Here is an 18627-nt window from a genome sequence, read left to right as displayed (position 1 = left end):
AAAGGGGCGAGCAGGGAAAATAGTGTTCCGTGTGTCTGGCAGGGAGCCCGTGGGAGGCAGGGCTCCAGAGCAGCAGGGAGGCCCCACCAGGCTCCGTCCCGGGGAACCACACTCAGCATCTCAGCATCCAGCCGCCGCGGCTTCAAACCGGGCCTGTGAGCGTCAGTGCCTCCCCTCGATTTGAGCTGCGCTTCCGTTCGCAAGACGTGCTCCTAAAGGTACCAGAGGACGCTGATGAGAACGTAAGGGTGTTACGCCTCACGTAAACCTGGATGCAATTAAGTGAACCAAGTAAGGACGTTGTATAATTAATGGTAATTATTTCCCTGTAATTAATGGTAATTGTTTCTTCGCTATGGCTTATGAAAGGTTTCACAGAAAACTCTATTTTTGAATAGCGGGGAAACCTGCCTTTGCTCGCATGCACCCCTTGCCCTTAGGTCTTGTTCACATCAACCCCAGTGAACTCAGGGAGGCCAGCAGAGAGCTGGAATGCTCAGTCTCCTTCCAGCCCCTCAGCTGGGGCTGTAGAACCGTGTGTCCGCAAGCAGCAAGGACACGCCAGGTGTGGTCGGAGGCCTGGGCACTGTTTGCTTTCCCAGGAGAAACGCCCAGGCCACACCTGCTGATCTCCAGGTAGTCTGACCTTGAGAAGGATACTCCCCATCTCTAAAAGACAGTCTGTTCTTTACCCGAAATGGCCAGACATGGACAAATCAGACTTGAGCTCATCCGAAGGCTGGCGGGGGGGAACAGCCCTCACGCCAGGGAGGCACTGGGCGGAACTCGCTCCCTCCGGAGTTCTGGAGCCTGCCGCTCCCACGCCAAGGCAGGGGAAGGCCGTGCCAGTCAGTGGCATCTGAGGAATCCGGAGGGGGTGGACTTGCTGGGGAGCGCGGGAAAGAGCTTTTCCATTACGTTCCTCTGCCTTCCCAGCTGTTCACCTGAAGTGGGCTCAGCTTTCCTGTGTGCCCACATCAACGGCACGGAGACCAGCACCTGTGCTTGCTCTTTCAACCTCCTCAGGTCGGGTCAGGGACCCAGAGATGCTGATGTCCCCAGGAAGGCGAGAAGCATTCTCCACGGCTTCTGTCTGGAGACAGAGGTTTGTGCATTTCCAGAGAACCAGGAGGTGCCCACGGGGCCAGTCACACAACCATGAAGTTCCATCATGCCCAGCCTGTACCACTGCCAAGAACTCACAAGATTAACCCAGGGTCCTGGCCCGTGACGAATTTATGGTCATCTCATGGGTCACCCGGCCTCTTGCGTGCTCTCCTGAGGAGTCAGAAGGCCGCTGAAAAATGCAATGCTTATCCTTTACTTACATCCAATGGGACAACAATGTCTCCACAAAAGGGGCTGGCCAGGGCAGATGGAGTGCCTGAGGGAAAACATGTGATTGTATTCACACACACACATGCACACACACGTGCACACACACATGTGCGCACACACACGCACACGTGCACACACACAAAAGTACCATCTAAACACTGATTGATTTATTTCAATATTTCTATTTTAGAAGAGGTCAGATCCTCATGTTACCTTGGGCACCATTTTGGGTACCCGGGTCTTGCTGGCTCTGTGGGTGAATTTCCTCCCTCTGTCCTAAGACTTGGGCCCCGATGGCACCCTTGGCAAGAAGCACCCGCAGGCCTCCTCCAGCGGGAACCTGTCATTTTGCCAGTGGCGCTGTTTGTGGTTCCCGTCTTCACGGAGGCCAGGAAGCGGGCTGTCCCACGGGCCGGGCCTCGGAGCCCTCAAGCCACGTGCGCGGGAGTGCGGGGCTGCCCCGGATCAGCCACAGTCCGAGCCGTACGCGGGGACAAACCGCACTCTTACGAGATTTTAAAAGAGAAAGAAAATGTCAAGTCTGCTGCTCAGGCTATGACTGGAGAGTGAGTTTCTGTTACTCTGAACCCCTGCTGTTTCCTGCAGTGGGTCTGAGGAGGGAGAGCCGGCGGTTCCGGCTGGGCTCTGGGGGCCCAGGCACCTCCAGGAGCATCGAGGCAAACAGCCCGCCGACCTGGCTCCTGCTGTCCACCCAGCTCTGCGCCCGTGAAGCCCCCGCGGCCGTGCGCAGGGTGACCGAGGGGAGGACAAGACAGGACCCCGCAGGCCTCCTCCTCGTCCGGCTGAGCTGGGATCCGGAAAGGAGCCGGGTCAAGGGCCTGCGGGGGGCCGTCCTCTCCACAGCTGCCCAACCCCCCCCCCCCCCAGCAGCTCTCAGACAACTGTCTCTTCACATCTGGCACCTGCAGCTGCTGGCTGGCGGAGGACGGGAAGCTGGCCGGTCCCTCTGCAGAGGGACGGGGACGTGGGGAAGAGGCATCCTCACTTCCTGCAGGGCTGGCTGCCTGGGAAGAGAAGGGAGCGGCTGCCAGCACAGGCGGTCACTGCACAGAGCCCCCTTTCCCACACGACTCCTCCCTCCAGCTGGCGCTGGGCAAACACAGAGACCCATCCCTCCCAGCACAGGGAGGCGCACGTGCTTGTTGAGGCCCCAGGACACAGTCCACTGACCACTGAGCACTGCGCCTCCGCCCGGGCTGCGCTGTGCTATCGCTGTGGCCAGCTGGCCCATCGCCTACGGGGTGCTGTTATCATGGTCATGTTAGCGGGGTCTCCCGGCCCAGGTTAGAGGGCCTGCCTGCCCCCCTGGGGGCCCGCCTGCCCCTCCTAGCCAGTCGGCTGGCCTGGCGCTTCCTTGGGGCCGTGTGAGGATGCAGCCTGCCCTGCCCGCAGTGGGAGGTGGGGCTGGGGCTTTGCGGCGTGGTTCCCAGCCATGGCCCCTGAACCACACTTCCAGCCCAGTGGGTCCCCAGTTGGTCAGAGAGCCCGGGGCCATGTCAGCAAGGGAAGCGTGCAGTCAGGGCCGGGGGCAACTCAGTCACAGAAATGCACACGCCCTGAGTGTGACTGATTTTATGCTGAGTGTCATTCTTTTGTTCTGCTTCTCTTGTTTTCCCTTATTTTTAGTAAAGCTCTTCAGAAAGGTCCAGGCTCAGTGGGGAGTGGAGAGGGTGGGTAGTCAACTGGCCGAGGCTGAGGGGACAGAGAGAGGGAGAAGTGGTCTTTACAGTGAGCAAAAGGGCCTTGGGGAGGGCAAGAATGGCCCCTCAGTCCCTCTGACGGCCCCTCCACTGGCCTGCCTGCACGGAGGCTGGAGGCTGATCAGGCAGGTGCCTCCCAGAGGAGGTCCGAGTCTCTAAGCCGACACAGCAAGCCCTCCATCGGGGGCAGGGGCAGGGGGCAGAGGGCGGGGCGGGGTGGGGGCTATCTTATCTCTGAGTGGCACTGCCTGGAGGGTCTCACTTCACTAGCTTGTGTATGAGCCCCTGGGGCCAAAAGGAATTCAAAAGTGGAGAGGTCAATGAAGAACAGGCCCCTCGGGCCAGGGAAGCCCACCTGGGGCCCTGGTCCTGCAGGAAGGAGAAGTGGGCCTTTCCCACAGGAAAGGAGCCAGTCTGTGAGGGGAAGCCCGAAGCCCTCCAGTCTGGGTGGACTTACTCTGCAGGCCCCTCGTGGAAGACGTGGAGGACACCGTGGAGCCGGGGCGGCTGGCCTGTCGGGGGCCACACGAGGAGTACCGAGGGGCCAGGGCGGACGTCTTGGCCTTGGGCGGGTTCAGGTCCAGGATCTCCGGGCCGCGGGGGCTCTGGGGCTTGCAAGTGACAGCTGGTGAAGAGTCCCTAGAACGAAATGTGCAATCTAGAGTCACAGGGTCTAGAGTCACAGCTTCGACATGGCAGGAGTCCCAGTCTTCTGAACACAGACAGAGGCCAGGTGGGCAGTGCCCCGGGCACGCGGTGGAGATGGGTAGAACAGGGCACCCAGAGGCCTCGGTCTGGGGGCTGCACACAGTCGGTGCAGGGCAGAGAGCAGGGGGCTTGGCTAGTGAGGGTCCCCCAGGCCAGGACAAGGAGACGACAGGTAGCAGGGCCGTCAGTAGGCCGGGGGCATGTGTGCGTGTGCATGCTGGCGTATGACGTTGAAGACTGTGGGAAGTGTAGGACCCAGAGGCCCCCAGCTCCCGGGAAGGGCCCAGACTCTCAGTCCTGCTCTGCTGCTGTCTGACTGGTAACCGACCATGAGCCAGTCCACTGACATTTCTGGACCCTTGGTTTCCTCACCGGTAAAATGCCCATAGGACAGCTGTGACAACTGGCAAAGCTGTGCCTGCCGACCGGTCACGGTGGATGTCCCATAAGGGGGTTACGGCTCTGGAGAATGGGGCTTGGGAGGAAACTGCAGAATTTTCTGTTTGACTCATTTCTACATTTCTAAATCCCTCCCCTTTTTCTTTCTACGTTGAGGATATATTACTTTAATAATCAGACAAATAGCCTGACCAGGCGGTGGCGCAGTGGATAGAACGTCAGACTGGGATGCGAAAGACCCAGGTCCGAGACCCCGAGGTTGCCAGTTTGAGCGCGGGCTCATCTGGCTTGAGCAAAAAGCTCGCCAGCTTGGACCCAAGGCCACTGGCTTGAGCAAGAGGTCACTCGGTCTGCTGTCGCCCCACAGTCAAGGCACATATTAGTGAGAAAGCAATCAATGAACAACTAAGGTGTTGCAACAAAAAACTGATGATCGATGCTTCTCATCTCTCCGTTCCTGTCTGTCTGTCCCTGTCTATCCCTCTCTCTGTCTCTGTAAAAAAAAAAAAAAAAAAAAAATCAGACAAATAAAACTTAAATATCTCCAAGTCTATAAATGCAAATTTAGGAAAAGACTGGCATAAAAACTGCCCGAGTTTGGGTAAGAAGTCCTTCACACCAGGCTGAAAGGGTGGGGGGAGATGAAGCCCTATCACAGTGTTTTAAACTGTAAGATGATTTTTTTCTTTCGAAAGGAAATTTACTTTTATATCACTTAGATTATCTCCCTGGACACTGTCCACATTATACCTTTTCCCCATGTGCGTGTTTTCCTATAGTTGCAGTCACACTTCACATGTTATTCTGTATTGCTCCATGTTTTAAGCCTCATCCCATTCTCTCTCCGGTGGTCTGGGTAGCCTCCATCGTAATTATTTATCACGCTTGTGGACCATTTCATCTGATTGACATACCGTATGGAATTCATTATGCCTTTCCCCTCACATTTTGCTTTTCTTTCATTCATTGCTAATTCACATGCATGCTAAGAACTGCGTTGGGCACTGGGGACCAACGGTCAACCAGACCAAACTCCTGCTCTTGGGATGTTCACAAAGGGGCTGTTTGATCAGTGGACAAAGACCGTAGAACAGCGAGGTGAGTCGCGCGGCTGATGCTTTCTTACCCAAGATGATCTGTTTCAAATGACTTTCCCCTATTTTACTATTTTAATCTCAATATTTGAGTCATTGATTCACAGTTAATTATTTTTAAGTTGTGCTGAAATATACATAACATAAAAAAGGACCGTCATGACTGTTTTTAAAGGTAGCCTGACTGCCTTTTAAGAAGGAACAACGAGCCTGACCTGTGGTGGCGCAGTGGATAAAGCGTCGACCTGGAAATGCTGAGGTCGCCGGTTCAAAACCCTGGGCTTGCCTGGTCAAGGCACATATGGGAGTTGATGCTTCCAGCTCCTCCCCCCCTTCTCTCTCTCTGTCTCTCCTCTCTCTCTCTCTGTCTGTCTCTCCCTCTCCTCTCTAAAATGAATAAATAAAAAATTTTTTAAAAAAAGAAGAAGAAGGAACAACGAAGAGAAACTAGTAAGTACTCAGGTGGACCCTGGAAGTGGTAACGGCAGAGGGTTAGCCCTGAGTTACCTGGGGATGTCCCATCACATGGTCACAGGCCAGGGAGGCCAGGGAGCTAGCTATGCAGACTCAGGATGGCTGGCCAGCTTCAGCACATGGGGCCCTGCAGCTGATGGGCAGTAAGGTCAAGTTGCAGGGTTGGGGGCCACGGAGGTGATCTGGGCAGCATGGCTCAGGAGTCTACACTCTCTCAACCCCAGGGCAGGGCAGCCAGGAAAGGGCTCATCCTTTAGCAGAGCAAGTTGGTAATGTGTATCAAAACCCTTACATATGGGATGATTTCATGTGTTAACTTGGCTGGGCCACGGGGCCCAGAGAATTGTTCAAATGTTATGCTGAACATTTCTGTGCAGGTGTTTTTAACTTTTTTTGGATGAGATTAACATTGAAACAGGTGGACTTTATAAATATAGCAAATTGCTTTCCATAATGTAGGTGGGCCTCATCTAATCATCTGAAGGCCTAAACAGAAAAAGACTGATCTCTGATCAGGAAGGAATTCTGCCGTCAGATGGCCTTGGGCCACGAATTTCAACTCTTCCCTGAGTCTCCAGCTTGCTGGCTCACTCTGCAAATTTTGGACTTGTCAAGACGCTACAATCATGTGAGCCAATTTCTTAAAATACATTTCTCTCTCTCTACACACACACACACACACTATTGGTTTTGTTTTTCTGGAGAACCCCGACTAATACACTTTAAAAGCCAGCCTCCTCTTTGCCTTAGAACATGACATTTGTTTGGCTGGGGTATATTGTTGCTGAGGAAACAGCACCTTCAGACAGGGGCTCCCTCTGGCTGGCTCCTCCCACGAGCACTGGAGAAGGTGACCTTCAGCAGAGCTGTAGGGAACCACCCCCTCATGACCAAACCACCCAACACTGCTGCAAGAAGGGGCAGTGTTGACTGAGGATGGGGCCACTGTCTTAAACTCTGCAGGGGTGATGGCGTCGGGGCCCTCTGAGAAGGACCCCGTGAAGCATGGGCTGTGGCTATTGGTAAGGGTCAGCCTGGCCTTGAGTGGCCTCTGGGCTCCCCACCTCCCCAGAACGGTGAGCTCAGCAGCATGGGCAGCCAGGAGCTCTGGGCAGGAAACGGCGACAGTTTGGCAGGAGATGAGGCCAGATGAGGGCAGAGCGGAAAGAGTATGTGCAAAGGAAGTTCAGGACAGCGGTCACCTATGGACTCAGAAAAAGTAATTCGTTGTGGGAACACCTGGTGCTGGGCACTAGAAACATTCCACATAAGAGTAAGTCAGGAGGGGCCTGAAAGACAGGTAACTGTTTGTGAAGAGACCCAGCCCGCATATATGATCTCCGCTGATCAATAGGAACATTGTGTGGAAGGGAAGAGCAATAAAAGGCTCCCGGAGATACTTAATCTCCGCTTGTGTTTGGAATGCTGCTGAGTCATAATCCCAATGGCAGCGCATCCTGTGTCCCTTCCCTTCTCCCGGGCCACCCGCTGCATCAAGGCACAAACGAAGGTGCCCAGCGGTCCCCTGAGCAGACTCTACCCATCAGGGTTCATGACCAGCTGTCGGTCATGACTGTGGGTATTTGTCTGGGGCTCTCACAAAACTCAGAGAGGGCAGGGGACCTGGGGAGGGAACCCTCCACGAAGCACGCGTCCGTCCCTATGAACGAATTCACGGGGCCCCAGCCTAACTTCCCAGGCCTCCTCCTTTGTGCTTCTCCCGGCTGGATGCACTGCGTACGCACTGTGCTGCCATATAGCCTTTGGGGACAAATGTGAGGGGGGAAAAGCCTATGTGTAGATATATGTAAAAAATCGTTTCCTTCCTTGTTTTTTTTAAAAGCCAAAACACACGCAGAAGAGTCATTTCCTGCCTGTGGCAGGACAGGACCTCTGGCACGGTTTGCTTCAGATCCCGGCCCAGGACTGGACCTGAGGAGCCATCCCTCGCCATCCCTCGGGCCACCTGGAGAGAGTGTCCAGGCAAATGCCTTTCCTGTCCAGCTGGGCTCCGACCCACGTGCCAGCACCTCGTGGAGCTGGGCCTCAGCGGGCAGCGGGGGTGGGGTGGGGGGCGCGACGAGCACTGGGCAAGACTGGGCGACCATCTGGGCAGTGGGGTCCGTCACCTTCCCAGAGGTGACAGCTGGAAACATTCCAAGGTGCAGGTCAGACCGTCTTGGCCTGGACTGAGATTTCTGAGGAGAGCATGTTGGCTCTTTATAGGATAAACGCTTTTTTTTTTTTTTTTTTTTTTAAATGAATGTAGATTTAAAGCCTGGTTAAAAGTATTGTTCTCCAGCTACTCAATGCTAAGGAGTCTAAGAACCATACTGGGGGGAGGGAGGGAACCTTGGCCATGGGGAGTGTGGGGGAGACAGTGGGATGGTGGGGCCTGACCCTTTTAGTCTCTGGCTTTCTGGAAGGCCACTCCATGGCAGACCTGTGCTGGAGGCCGCCGGGGTGGGCCGGGCCTGTGATCATCTTAAACCACCTCAATGTCAGGGCTAAGGAATGAGTGTAATCCTTCAACTTGCCCATTACCCAAACCTGCTGCTCTGAGCAGTCGAGCAGTGCCCCCCCCACCCCCCCGCCAGCCTGCCTCCTGGGGTGGGGGCCATCCTCATCACAGTGAGAACAGAGGGAGAGGAGCTGGGGGGCGGGGAAGACAGATGTCCCCCTCCCAAGGCACACAAGAGCCACTATCTTGCTTTTCCTCCTGCTGATTCATTCAACAAATATATTAAGAGCCTGCTATAGGCCCGGCCAGGGAACACAGGGACACACACCGTGCACGTAGCCCGTTCGGGACGACAGTGGAAGCCGGTTGTGGGCTATGTGACCACACAGTGGGCTCTGTGGCCCAGGAATGCGGCTGTGTGACTGGACTTTGGGGTCAGACAGGAGGAAGGAACACTTGGCAGAGGCCTGGAGCAGCCCGTGAAGAGGAGGTGGGGCAGGGAGGATAGAACAGCAAGATCATGCTTCCTTTTTCTATCCTTCCGTTTTGCAAACAGAGCCCCCCCCCACACACACACTCAGTAAGAAGTTGAATTTAAGTAATTGACATTAAGGAGAGAGCACCCACGGCTTTAACCCCGAGGGACACTGTGCCTAACAGAAGCTTGGAGGAACACCTGGGGAACCCCACTGTGTGTAACAAGGGGGGATCTTTCTACGAAAAGAGATCTAGAGGGTCTCTGTCTACTGTGAAGGCCGTTGTTTCTGGGGAGGGAGGACTGAATTCAGCGTGTGCAGGAAGGAAAGGGGACCGGCCTAGCCCTGCAGGCAGCCAGGAGGCGGAAGCCAGAGCAGCAGGCGCCCAGCTTGGGCTCTGGCCCACCTGCCGAGGCCTCTCGTTTGAGCACCCCACTTCTGGAGGGTGCTGGGAGCTGGCGGAACCTGCCCAGCGGGGCCTCCGGCACTGCCAGTCCCAGAGCTTGCCCTCAGTGGCTCTGAGAGGGGACGAGGCCCAGGGAGGGGGATGCGGGCGGCCCGGGTGCCCAGCCAGTCAGGTGTTGGCTGGAGGAAACCAGACGCCCAGCCCCCCGACCCCCCACCCTCCCTGTGCCCCCAGCTCCGGCTCACCCTGCCATCTCTGCACCTTCCACCCTCCCTGTGCCCCCGGCTCCGGCTCACCCTGCCATCCCTGCACCTTCCACCCTCCCTGTGCCCCCGGCTCCGGCTCACCCTGCCATCCCTGCACCTTCCACCCTCCCTGTGCCCCCGGCTCCGGCTCACCCTGCCATCCCTGCACCTTCCACCCTCCCTGTGCCCCCGGCTCCGGCTCACCCTGCCATCCCTGCACCTTCCACCCTCCCTGTGCCCCCGGCTCCGGCTCACTCTGCCATCCCTGCACCTTCCACCCTCCCAGTGCCCCCGGCTCCGGCTCACCCTGCCATCTCTGCACCTTCCACCCTCCCTGTGCCCCCAGCTCCGGTTCACCCTGCCATCCCTGCACCTTCCACCCTCCCTGTGCCCCCGGCTCCGGCTCACCCTGCCATCTCTGCACCTTCCACCCTCCCTGTGCCCCCAGCTCCGGTTCACCCTGCCATCCCTGCACCTTCCACCCTCCCTGTGCCCCCGGCTCCGGCTCACCCTGCCATCTCTGCACCTTCCACCCTCCCTGTGCCCCCGGCTCCGGCTCACCCTGCCATCTCTGCACCTTCCACCCTCCCTGTGCCCCCGGCTCCGGCTCACCCTGCCATCTCTGCACCTTCCACCCTCCCAGTGCCCCCGGCTCCGGCTCACCCTGCCGTCTCTGCACCTTCCACCCCCTGGATGTCCAGGACCGACCCCTGCGGTCCAGCTCCCAAAGCCCTTCCTGCTCACCCCTCTAGCTCTGCTGTCTGAGGGGACGGCTGCCGCACTGACCCCCCCTGACTTTCTCCATCGAGGGGGCCAGTCAGCTAGGCCTCTGCCCACTCTCGGGGGCAGTGGCAGCTCCAGGTGTTCCCTTGGCTTCTAGAGCTCAGCACAGATTCCTGCTTCTGCACGGTTTCCATCAGTGAGAACCCGCAGGACGGGCAGTAGGGCCTGAGTAAGGAGTGGCCAGCAGGTTGCTTCCCCCGAGCCCTCCACCCCGTGAGGGAGAGCAGCATCAGGCTGGGGGCCCTGGCATGCTGCGCCCCCCCCGCGGCCTCATTCAGCTGCCCAGGGCCCCCCGCGGTCTCACCCAGCTCCCCAAGGCCCCGGGAAGGAGCCGCTGATCTGGCCGAGGCAGCCACGACCATGGCTGGGGGAGGCCTGCTCACGGAGGGGCTCACTGCGGGCGCAGTGCGGAGGTTCTTCCCTGGTCTACGGGAACGTGGGCACGCTGGGGCTCACTGCGGGCACAGTGCGGAGGTTCTTCCCTGGTCTACGGGAACGTGGGCACGCTGGGGCTCACTGCGGGCGCAGTGCGGAGGTTCTTCCCTGGTCTACGGGAACGTGGGCACGCTGGGGCTCACTGCGGGCGCAGTGCGGAGGTTCTTCCCTGGTCTACGGGAACGTGGGCACGCTGGGGCTCACTGCGGGCGCAGTGCGGAGGTTCTTCCCTGGTCTACGGGAACGTGGGCACGCTGGGGCTCACTGCGGGCGCAGTGCGGAGGTTCTTCCCTGGTCTACGGGGACGTGGGCACGCTGGCCGGGCACGCTGGGGCTCAGTGCGGGCGCAGTGCGGAGGTTCTTCCCTGGTCTACGGGGACGTGGGCACGCTGGCCGGGCACGCTGGCTGGGCACGCTGGGGCTCAGTGCGGGCGTAGTGCGGAGGTTCTTCCCTGGTCTACGGGGACGTGGGCACGCTGGCTGGGCACGCTGGGGCTCACTGCGGGCGCAGTGCGGAGGTTCTTCCCTGGTCTACGGGGACGTGGGCACGCTGGCCGGGCACGCTGGGGCTCACTGTGGGCGCAGTGCGGAGGTTCTTCCCTGGTCTACGGGGACGTGGGCACGCTGGCCGGGCACGCTGGGGCTCACTGCGGGCGCAGTGCGGAGGTTCTTCCCTGGTCTACGGGGACGTGGGCACGCTGGCCGGGCACGCTGGCTGGGCACGCTGGGGCTCACTGCGGGCGCAGTGCGGAGGTTCTTCCCTGGTCTACGGGGACGTGGGCATGCTGGCCGGGCAAGCTGGGGCTCAGTGCGGGCGCAGTGCGGAGGTTCTTCCCTGGTCTACGGGGACGTGGGCACGCTGGCCGGGCACGCTGGGGCTCACTGCGGGCGCAGTGCGGAGGTTCTTCCCTGGTCTACGGGGACGTGGGCACGCTGGCTGGGCACGCTGGGGCTCACTGCGGGCGCAGTGCGGAGGTTCTTCCCTGGTCTACGGGAACGTGGGCACGCTGGCCGGGCACGCTGGGGCTCACTGCGGGCGCAGTGCGGAGGTTCTTCCCTGGTCTACGGGAACGTGGGCACGCTGGCCGGGCACGCTGGGGCTCACTGCGGGCACAGTGCGGAGGCTCTTCCCTGGTCTACGGGAACGTGGGCACGCTGGCTGGGCACGCTTGCTGGGCATGCTGGCTGGGCACGCTGGCCGGCCCCGTCCCCACGGCACGATGCCTGCGCTGCAGACTCCACGGGGGTTGCGCAGGCCGCGAGCCCATTGTTTCAGTGCAGCAGGTTGGCTTCTGTCTTAGAAGACTCAGCCTGCCGGGCACTGCGTGGCCAGGAGAAGTGGTGGGGGCAGCTGGGGTGCCCGGTGCTCGGGAGACGGGCTGGCTCTGAGGCTCCTCTCCCTGAGGGCTTCTCGGATCTGAGACGAGGAGCCTGGGAGGTCATTATAAAGGCCCTTTCTAGATCCTAAAGACCCCAAGTGACCCATTAAGGCTCATTCTGTGCTTATTGGGTATAGAGGAAAACACTTTTTTTTTTCCTGCTTGGGGCTTCAGTTTCTTTTTTAAAAAGCTGATATCTGAGCCTGACCAGGCAGTGGCACAGTGGATAGAGCATCAGACTGGGATGCAGAGGACCCAGGTTCGAAACCCTGAGGTCGCTGGCTTGAGCGCGGGCTCACCAGCTTGAGCGCAGGGTTGCTGGCTTGAGCGTGGGATCGTAGACATGACCTCATGGTCGCTGGCTTGAAGCCCAAGGTTGCTGGCTTGAGCAAGGGGTCACTGGCTCTGCTGTAGCCCCCCCCATCAAGGCACATATGAGAAAGCAATCAATGAACAACTAAGGTGCCACAATGAAGAATTGATGCTTCTCATCTCTTTCCCTTCCTGTCTGTCTGTCCCTATCTGTCCCTCTCTCTGACTCTCTGTCTCTGTCACACACACACAAAAAAGCTGACATATGAGCCACACCATTTTATCAACCTCGTTCTCTGCCTTCCTCCCCTCCACCCACTTTCTCCAAAGCAAACCGCTGGGCTCGGACACTGCCCTCCAGTCACCCCGCATCGCACAGCCCCCCGGCTGGGCTTGGACACTGCCCTCCGGTCACCCCGCATCGCACAGCCCCCCGGCTGGGCTCGGACACTGCCCTCCGGTCACCCCGCATCGCACAGCCCCCCGGCTGGGCTCGGACACTGCCCTCCGGTCACCCCGCATCGCACAGCCCCCCGGCTGGGCTCGGACACTGCCCTCCGGTCACCCCGCATCGCACAGCCTCCCGGCTGGGCTCGGACACTGCCCTCCGGTCACCCCGCATCGCACAGCCCCCCGGCTGGGCTTGGACACTGCCCTCCGGTCACCCCGCATCGCACAGCCCCCCGGCTGGGCTCGGACACTGCCCTCCGGTCACCCCGCATCGCACAGCCCCCCGGCTGGGCTCGGACACTGCCCTCCGGTCACCCCGCATCGCACAGCCCCCCGGCTGGGCTCGGACACTGCCCTCCGGTCACCCCGCATCGCACAGCCCCCCGGCTGGGCTCGGACACTGCCCTCCGGTCACCCCGCATCGCACATCCCCCCGCTGTGTTCACTCAATAGTTCTTCAGACTTGTCCCTTGGGCACGTTTATGAGTTTCCTCTCCTTCCGGTTTGACAACTGATAATGCTCAGGTGGCTGGTCCACCTCTGCTCTGAGGGTATCAGGCGTGGTGGCTGCACCCCCCTGGCCTGGGGAGTCTCGGCCCCAGAGACACGCTCCATTTCTCCCACTGTCAGAGGCTGGTCCTCAGAGAAGCCTTCTCAGGACGCCTCCCCTTCCTACCTGGTGGTTCCTCCACTGCCGGGGGCCCAGGGCACCTCCGCAGGTGGGCGAGGCTCTCCCCGATGTCCTCTGGGCAGCCACTCTCCTGGCCTGGTGCCCCTGGAGGCTGGGAGAAGGAGAGAGAGCCCAGTCAACTTCTGTTCTGGAAACTCTTTGAGGATGCTCTTCACAGGGCTGGGCTGCCACGCTGAGGAAAGCACGTGCTCCAGGCCAGAGACTTTCTGAGCCGCCACTGGGTGCACAGGACTTACAACCTGGGCGCAGCGGGCACGCCGCCCAGAACACGCAGCGCGGGGAAGCACGGGGAAGCACGGGCCATCCGCCCGGCAGCCTCCCCAGGGTCCCTGTGCCGCTCAGGGAAAAGCCAACAGAACGTGGAGTTGTCTCCCTGGGTTCCTGCTTGGCAGCACCACAAAGGAACATGGAGACGCACTGAAAAATTATTTGTGTTTTTCTGAAATTCATATCCAACTGTACTTTTATTTGCTAAATCTGGCAACCCCAGAGGGTTTTTTTGTCCTGCGCTGCCGCAGGCGCCTTTGGGCCTGATGCCTGGGTCCACCCGTGGGGGCAGGGACTGGCCTCATCCCCAGCAAGCAGCAGCTGAGCTGACGCCCGGTAGAGGACCCAGCCTCGAGGTCACTCTGCAGACATCACAGGGAAGGGGTGGGAAGGCCCGGGGACACGGCCCTGAGCTCTCCACAGGGCCGGGGGGGGGGGGCAGAGAACGTGGACCCCTTCTTCTCTGGCCCCACTCTCTTCTCTTTCTATGCCAAGGGGTCCATGTCACTGTCAGAGCACCACGGTGACAAAGTCTGGATTCGTCACTTTCTTCATCCTTTCACTTCTTTGAAAGTCTTTCTAGAACCTCTGTTTTACCTTAAATGAAGATCTTAAATAAAGACTGGCAGGTCCCCTCAAACCTGTAGCAAGGGCGCAACTTTGACTTCCAGATAACTCTCGTTTGACCCAGACAAGAAAGCTGTTGCTGGTATGAAACCCAATGGGTGGCTTTATTCACCGGACAGTCTCCTCCCAGAACTGGGTCTGGGACTAGAATCTCAGCCATCTCTGATCCATTCTTCAACAGACACCAGGCCAGCTTGTCTGCTTGATGGGCTTATAAGACCCCGGAGACAGAGCCCAGGTGTGTGAAATAATTGAGGGCACCACAGACAAGTGCTGGGCTGCACGCGGGAAAATCACACTACGGTCTGTGGCGTTACAAGATGGCGCCCCGGGGTGGGCAGTCCTCAGGATCAGCGGCTTCCCAGGTGGCCGGGTGTGGGCGGTGGTTGGGGACGCCACCTCCCGCCCAGCCTCTCCCCCTCTTCCCACAGGAGAGCAGAGGAACTAAGCTGAGTTCTCCCTTGACCTTTTGAAGTTTCGGTTCAGTCACCAAACAGTGGTCACCCTGTCCTCCACTCAACGTCACAGTGCCGACGTTCAGGAAAACGGGCCCGGGGGAGCTGGGAGCTGTGGGGAGCAGGCAGCCAGCTGTGCGCACTTGAGGCTTCCCGGGACAGCGCACTGTTTTCTTATCTGCTGATCCATCTCGGGCAGGGCTGGCCGTTTAACTACAGGGCCCACGAATAAGGCATGTGATATTGATATCCAAAACAGTCTTGGCTTTTAGGGAAATGGGAATAAATGTCCTCAGCCAGTGACTTGTAAAATTCTAAGTCACATTCTCGCCTTTTCCCTTTGGGAACAATTTCCTCTTGGCACCGCCGGGCTGAGCCCTTAAAAAGGCCGAACATCCTGGCCTGGTGTTCAACCAATTGAGCGGTCTGAGGATTCCGCCGGTTTGAACCTCATCACGACTTTCACCGCCTTGGTGTTGGCCGAACGCATAGGTGGGGAGGGGGCTCCCTGGGCAGACAGGACGCGCAGGTCACGGGGGGGGGGGGGCGCCCACCGGGTCTCGAGGTGGGGCATGAATCCCCCGCACGCGTGAAGGCCGGGAGGTCAGACTCCGTAGCAAGTCCAGTGTGTGAGCAGCCCATGTGGAGTCCCCGGGCGAGGCCAGGATGGGACAGGGTGGGGGGGTGGGGGGCGGGGGAGCAGGAGCAGAGAAGGGGAAGGAGGGGCTGGAAGAGCAGCACTGCAGTGGGGAGGGGGTCAGCAGGAAGTCCAAGCAGGCTCTCTCGACGGGGAAGGAATGACATGGAGGACAGTGAGGATCAGCATGGCCGCCCGCCCGCCCGCCCACCTACTGCCACCGTCCTCCTCTCCCTGCTCATCAGCAGCGCGCTTGCATCGCTTATATCGGCTGAGCCCAGACGCGGCCTCCCAACCAGTCCCCACACAGCATCCCAAGCACGGAAGCCTGTCTGCCACCCCTCCTTACGGTGGCGACACCAGCCGGGGAGCTGACACTGGTCCAAGGACATCAGTCTTGGGGAGGCTGCGGCCGGGCAGGCCTGAGCGAGGGCAGAAGGAAGAACAGACCCTACACCAGACACGGAATCCGTGCTCAGCACGTGACCTAGGGAGAGCCGTGAATCCGGAGGCTCGGCTTCTCCGAGGGAAGGTCTTGTGTTCAGATCAAGGATTTGAAAGGGCAAGTGAAGGTGTTGGGCTGAGGCTGAGAGCAGCCTGGCGCGGCGGGTGGACAGAGGCGGGTGTGCCTCGTCGCTGGCAGGTGGCGGGCAGGCGGGGGGTCAGTGTTCTGGGGTCCGCCGAGGTGGGAGAGGAGTTGACGGGCGGAAGGGGAGTCCTGGGTCCCAGCCAGGCCTGAGGAAGTAGGAACAGGTGGAGGGAGGGACAGATGACGCATGGTCACGGCGCCCGAGGGGGCTGCAGGTGCACCCACAGCGTGGAGGGCTGGCCTCCCCAGGGAGAGGCGCTGGGGACCGCTGGGGACCGCCAAGGCCGAGTCCCCCGGTGGGCGCCCACTGTTTTCATCTGAGGAACCAGAATTCGCCAGGGCCGTTACTTCGGCAGGGCTAGTAGCAATTGTTCTTGAAAATAACAATAACGTCAACGTCGCCAACAACAACATCCGCTGCCACTCAGCCCTCTCGGGTCTCTGAAAATTTCCAGTCCCACCGCCCGGCAGGACCTAGCATGAGAAATCTTTCCGAAAGATAGGACCGTACTTACAATCCTATGCCGGACAGAGGGCCACCCTGGTGGTCATTTTACTAAAACCAGGATGTTACTGATAAATGAGTTACCCTCACTGCAACTTTTTGGAGGTCCAGGTCTACGGAATTGGAAACCATTTTTAACTCAAAGGCATTAGGTTCAATTGGCAAAAGTTGTTAGACCACCTAAAACCATCTGGGCAGCAGAAACATTTGGATAAATTGAACCAATCACCTTTTAGTGGAGGTGTCACAGTATTCACTCTAATAAAATACATGTAAAGGCCCTGGCCGGTTGGCTCAGCAGTAGAGCGTCGGCCTGGTGTGCGGGGGACCCGGGTTTGATTCCCGGCCAGGGCACACAGGAGAAGCGCCCATCTGCTTCTCCCCCCGTCCCCCCCTCCTTCCTCTCTGTCTCTCTCTTCCCCTCCCACAGCCAAGTCTCCATTGGAGCAAAGATGGCCCGGGCGCTGGGGATGGCTCCTTGGCCTCTGCCCCAGGCACTAGAGTGGCTCTGGTCGCGGCTGAGCGACGCCCCGGAGGGGCAGAGCATCGCCCCTGGTGGGCATGCCGGGTGGATCCCGGTCGGGCGCATGCGGGAGTCTGTCTGACTGTCTCTCCCCGTTTCCAGCTTCAGAAAAATACAAAAACAAACAAACAAAAAAAACACAAAACATGTAAAATAACAGATGATCAAAGTTGGTAAACCTCGGTAAACTTTAAAACTCCCCCCCCCCCCCGGCAGGGGACCCTGCCCCCGCGTCCCAGACAGCCTGGCTGTCCCCGCGCTCTGGACTGACTGCCCGCGGCTCCGAACCCGGGCTTGGAAGCGTTTGGGTCCAGTTGTGAGCAGATGATAAAAGTTCTCAGATGTTTCTCATACTGGAATCTGACCTGCTCCTCTGTTGTTTTTCCTATTGGAATGGAGATTAGAGTTTTATCTGGCTTGCTCATATCCTTTTAATTTCCTCTTGGGAAAAAAAAAAAAAAAACCCACAAAAAACTTTGTACGTTTCTGAAGCTACGCATATATATTTTTTTCTGGCATCTGAAGAATACTTTTATCCCGTACCGGTCTCTGGTGAACTCAAGTAGATGCCCCAGACGTGTCTGGAAACTTCTCCCAGAGTAGTTTCCGCCCCTAGTTGCAAACTTCTGCCCCGCGGCTGACCACTTCCACACCGAGCGCCAGGTACCAAACCCCGGTCACGGAGCTCAACCGTTTTGAGATTCCTCCTCTGAAACCTCCCATGAAACATGGCTTTCCTCTTGTCTTGTCCGAAGAGCTTGCAGACGGGAGCAGGGGACACAGTGCTCTCTCTGAGAGCAGGGGCCCAGAGAAACGCCACGGCCAGGCCTGGCTGTGTGACCGTGGGCCCGCGGGCCTCCGTGAGCCGGGGCTCAGAGGGGTCCCGGGAGCAGGTGCAGGCCCAGCCTTTCCGGGTCCGTAGCTGCGGCTGCTTCATTCCTTTCCAGAGGTCAGCAGCCCCCGAACCGGCCCCCTCCCCCACCGCGCGCGGCCAGTGTTCTCACATGACGTCCTGACACGAGGCTCCGAAGCCCCAAGCTCGTCCCCGTCCCCCTCGCTGGCTGCCAGGTGGGCCTTCGGTGCCGACGGCAGGCGGCCGTTCCTGGCGTGGAGAGCTGTCTCCGGAGAAACGGGATGGTCTTCCAGCCTGGAGTGAAAAGGGGGGAAACAGCCATCAATACAGAGAGCCGGGAGGTACCTGACTGCCGACGACCTGGGAGTATCACAAACAGATACAGAAAGTGGAAGCACCTGAGATTCTTTTGTTAGACTGAGATTAGCAGATGGTAAACCTTGTTAATTTTTCTATTGATTTGAGAGGAAGGGAGAAAGAGAGAAAGAAGCATCAATTTGTTTCACTTCGTGGTTCCATTTAGTTGTGCACTCATTGATTGCTTCTCATACGTGCCCTCCTGACCAGGGGTCGAACCTGCGACCTCTGGCGTGCTGGGTCGATGCTTGATCCACTGAGTCACCCACCAGGGCAGATAGTAAATCTTTTTAAGGGCATTTCCAGAAACTAGGAAGTACCCCAACCTTACTCGTTAGCTCTTATAAATTTAGTGATACGTGGCTTAGTATCTTTCTAAGACACAGCTCTGTCTTTTGGCTTTGGGTGACGTGGGCATGACATCATTTCTATCAAGTTAAGG

At 58.7% G+C, this 18627-nt stretch overlaps 1 protein-coding gene across 3 annotated transcripts in view; it reads right to left on the bottom strand.

Annotated features, from left to right (window-relative positions):
- Positions 1 to 1017: 1017 nt before the first annotated feature.
- Positions 1018 to 18627, bottom strand: part of ARMC9 (armadillo repeat containing 9) — a 152859-nt gene continuing 135249 nt past the window's right edge. The window contains exons 22-25 of one of the 3 annotated variants that reach the window (XM_066345603.1): positions 17980 to 18122; positions 13358 to 13463; positions 3517 to 3698; positions 1018 to 2363 (exon numbers count right to left, since the gene is read on the bottom strand). In XM_066345603.1, the coding sequence (XP_066201700.1) occupies positions 2341 to 2363; positions 3517 to 3698; positions 13358 to 13463; positions 17980 to 18122 (454 nt within the window). In that variant the 3' untranslated portion in view covers positions 1018 to 2340. Of the gene's footprint in view, positions 2364 to 2962; positions 3052 to 3516; positions 3699 to 13357; positions 13464 to 17979; positions 18123 to 18627 lie in introns of those variants that run through there. The other 2 variants (XM_066345602.1, XM_066345604.1) reach the window with 2 other exon arrangements.

The sequence above is a fragment of the Saccopteryx leptura genome, chromosome 7 (assembly GCF_036850995.1).
Source record: "Saccopteryx leptura isolate mSacLep1 chromosome 7, mSacLep1_pri_phased_curated, whole genome shotgun sequence".
NCBI classification, from domain to species: domain Eukaryota; kingdom Metazoa; phylum Chordata; class Mammalia; order Chiroptera; family Emballonuridae; genus Saccopteryx; species Saccopteryx leptura.
This window is presented reverse-complemented; position numbering and strand designations above follow the sequence as displayed.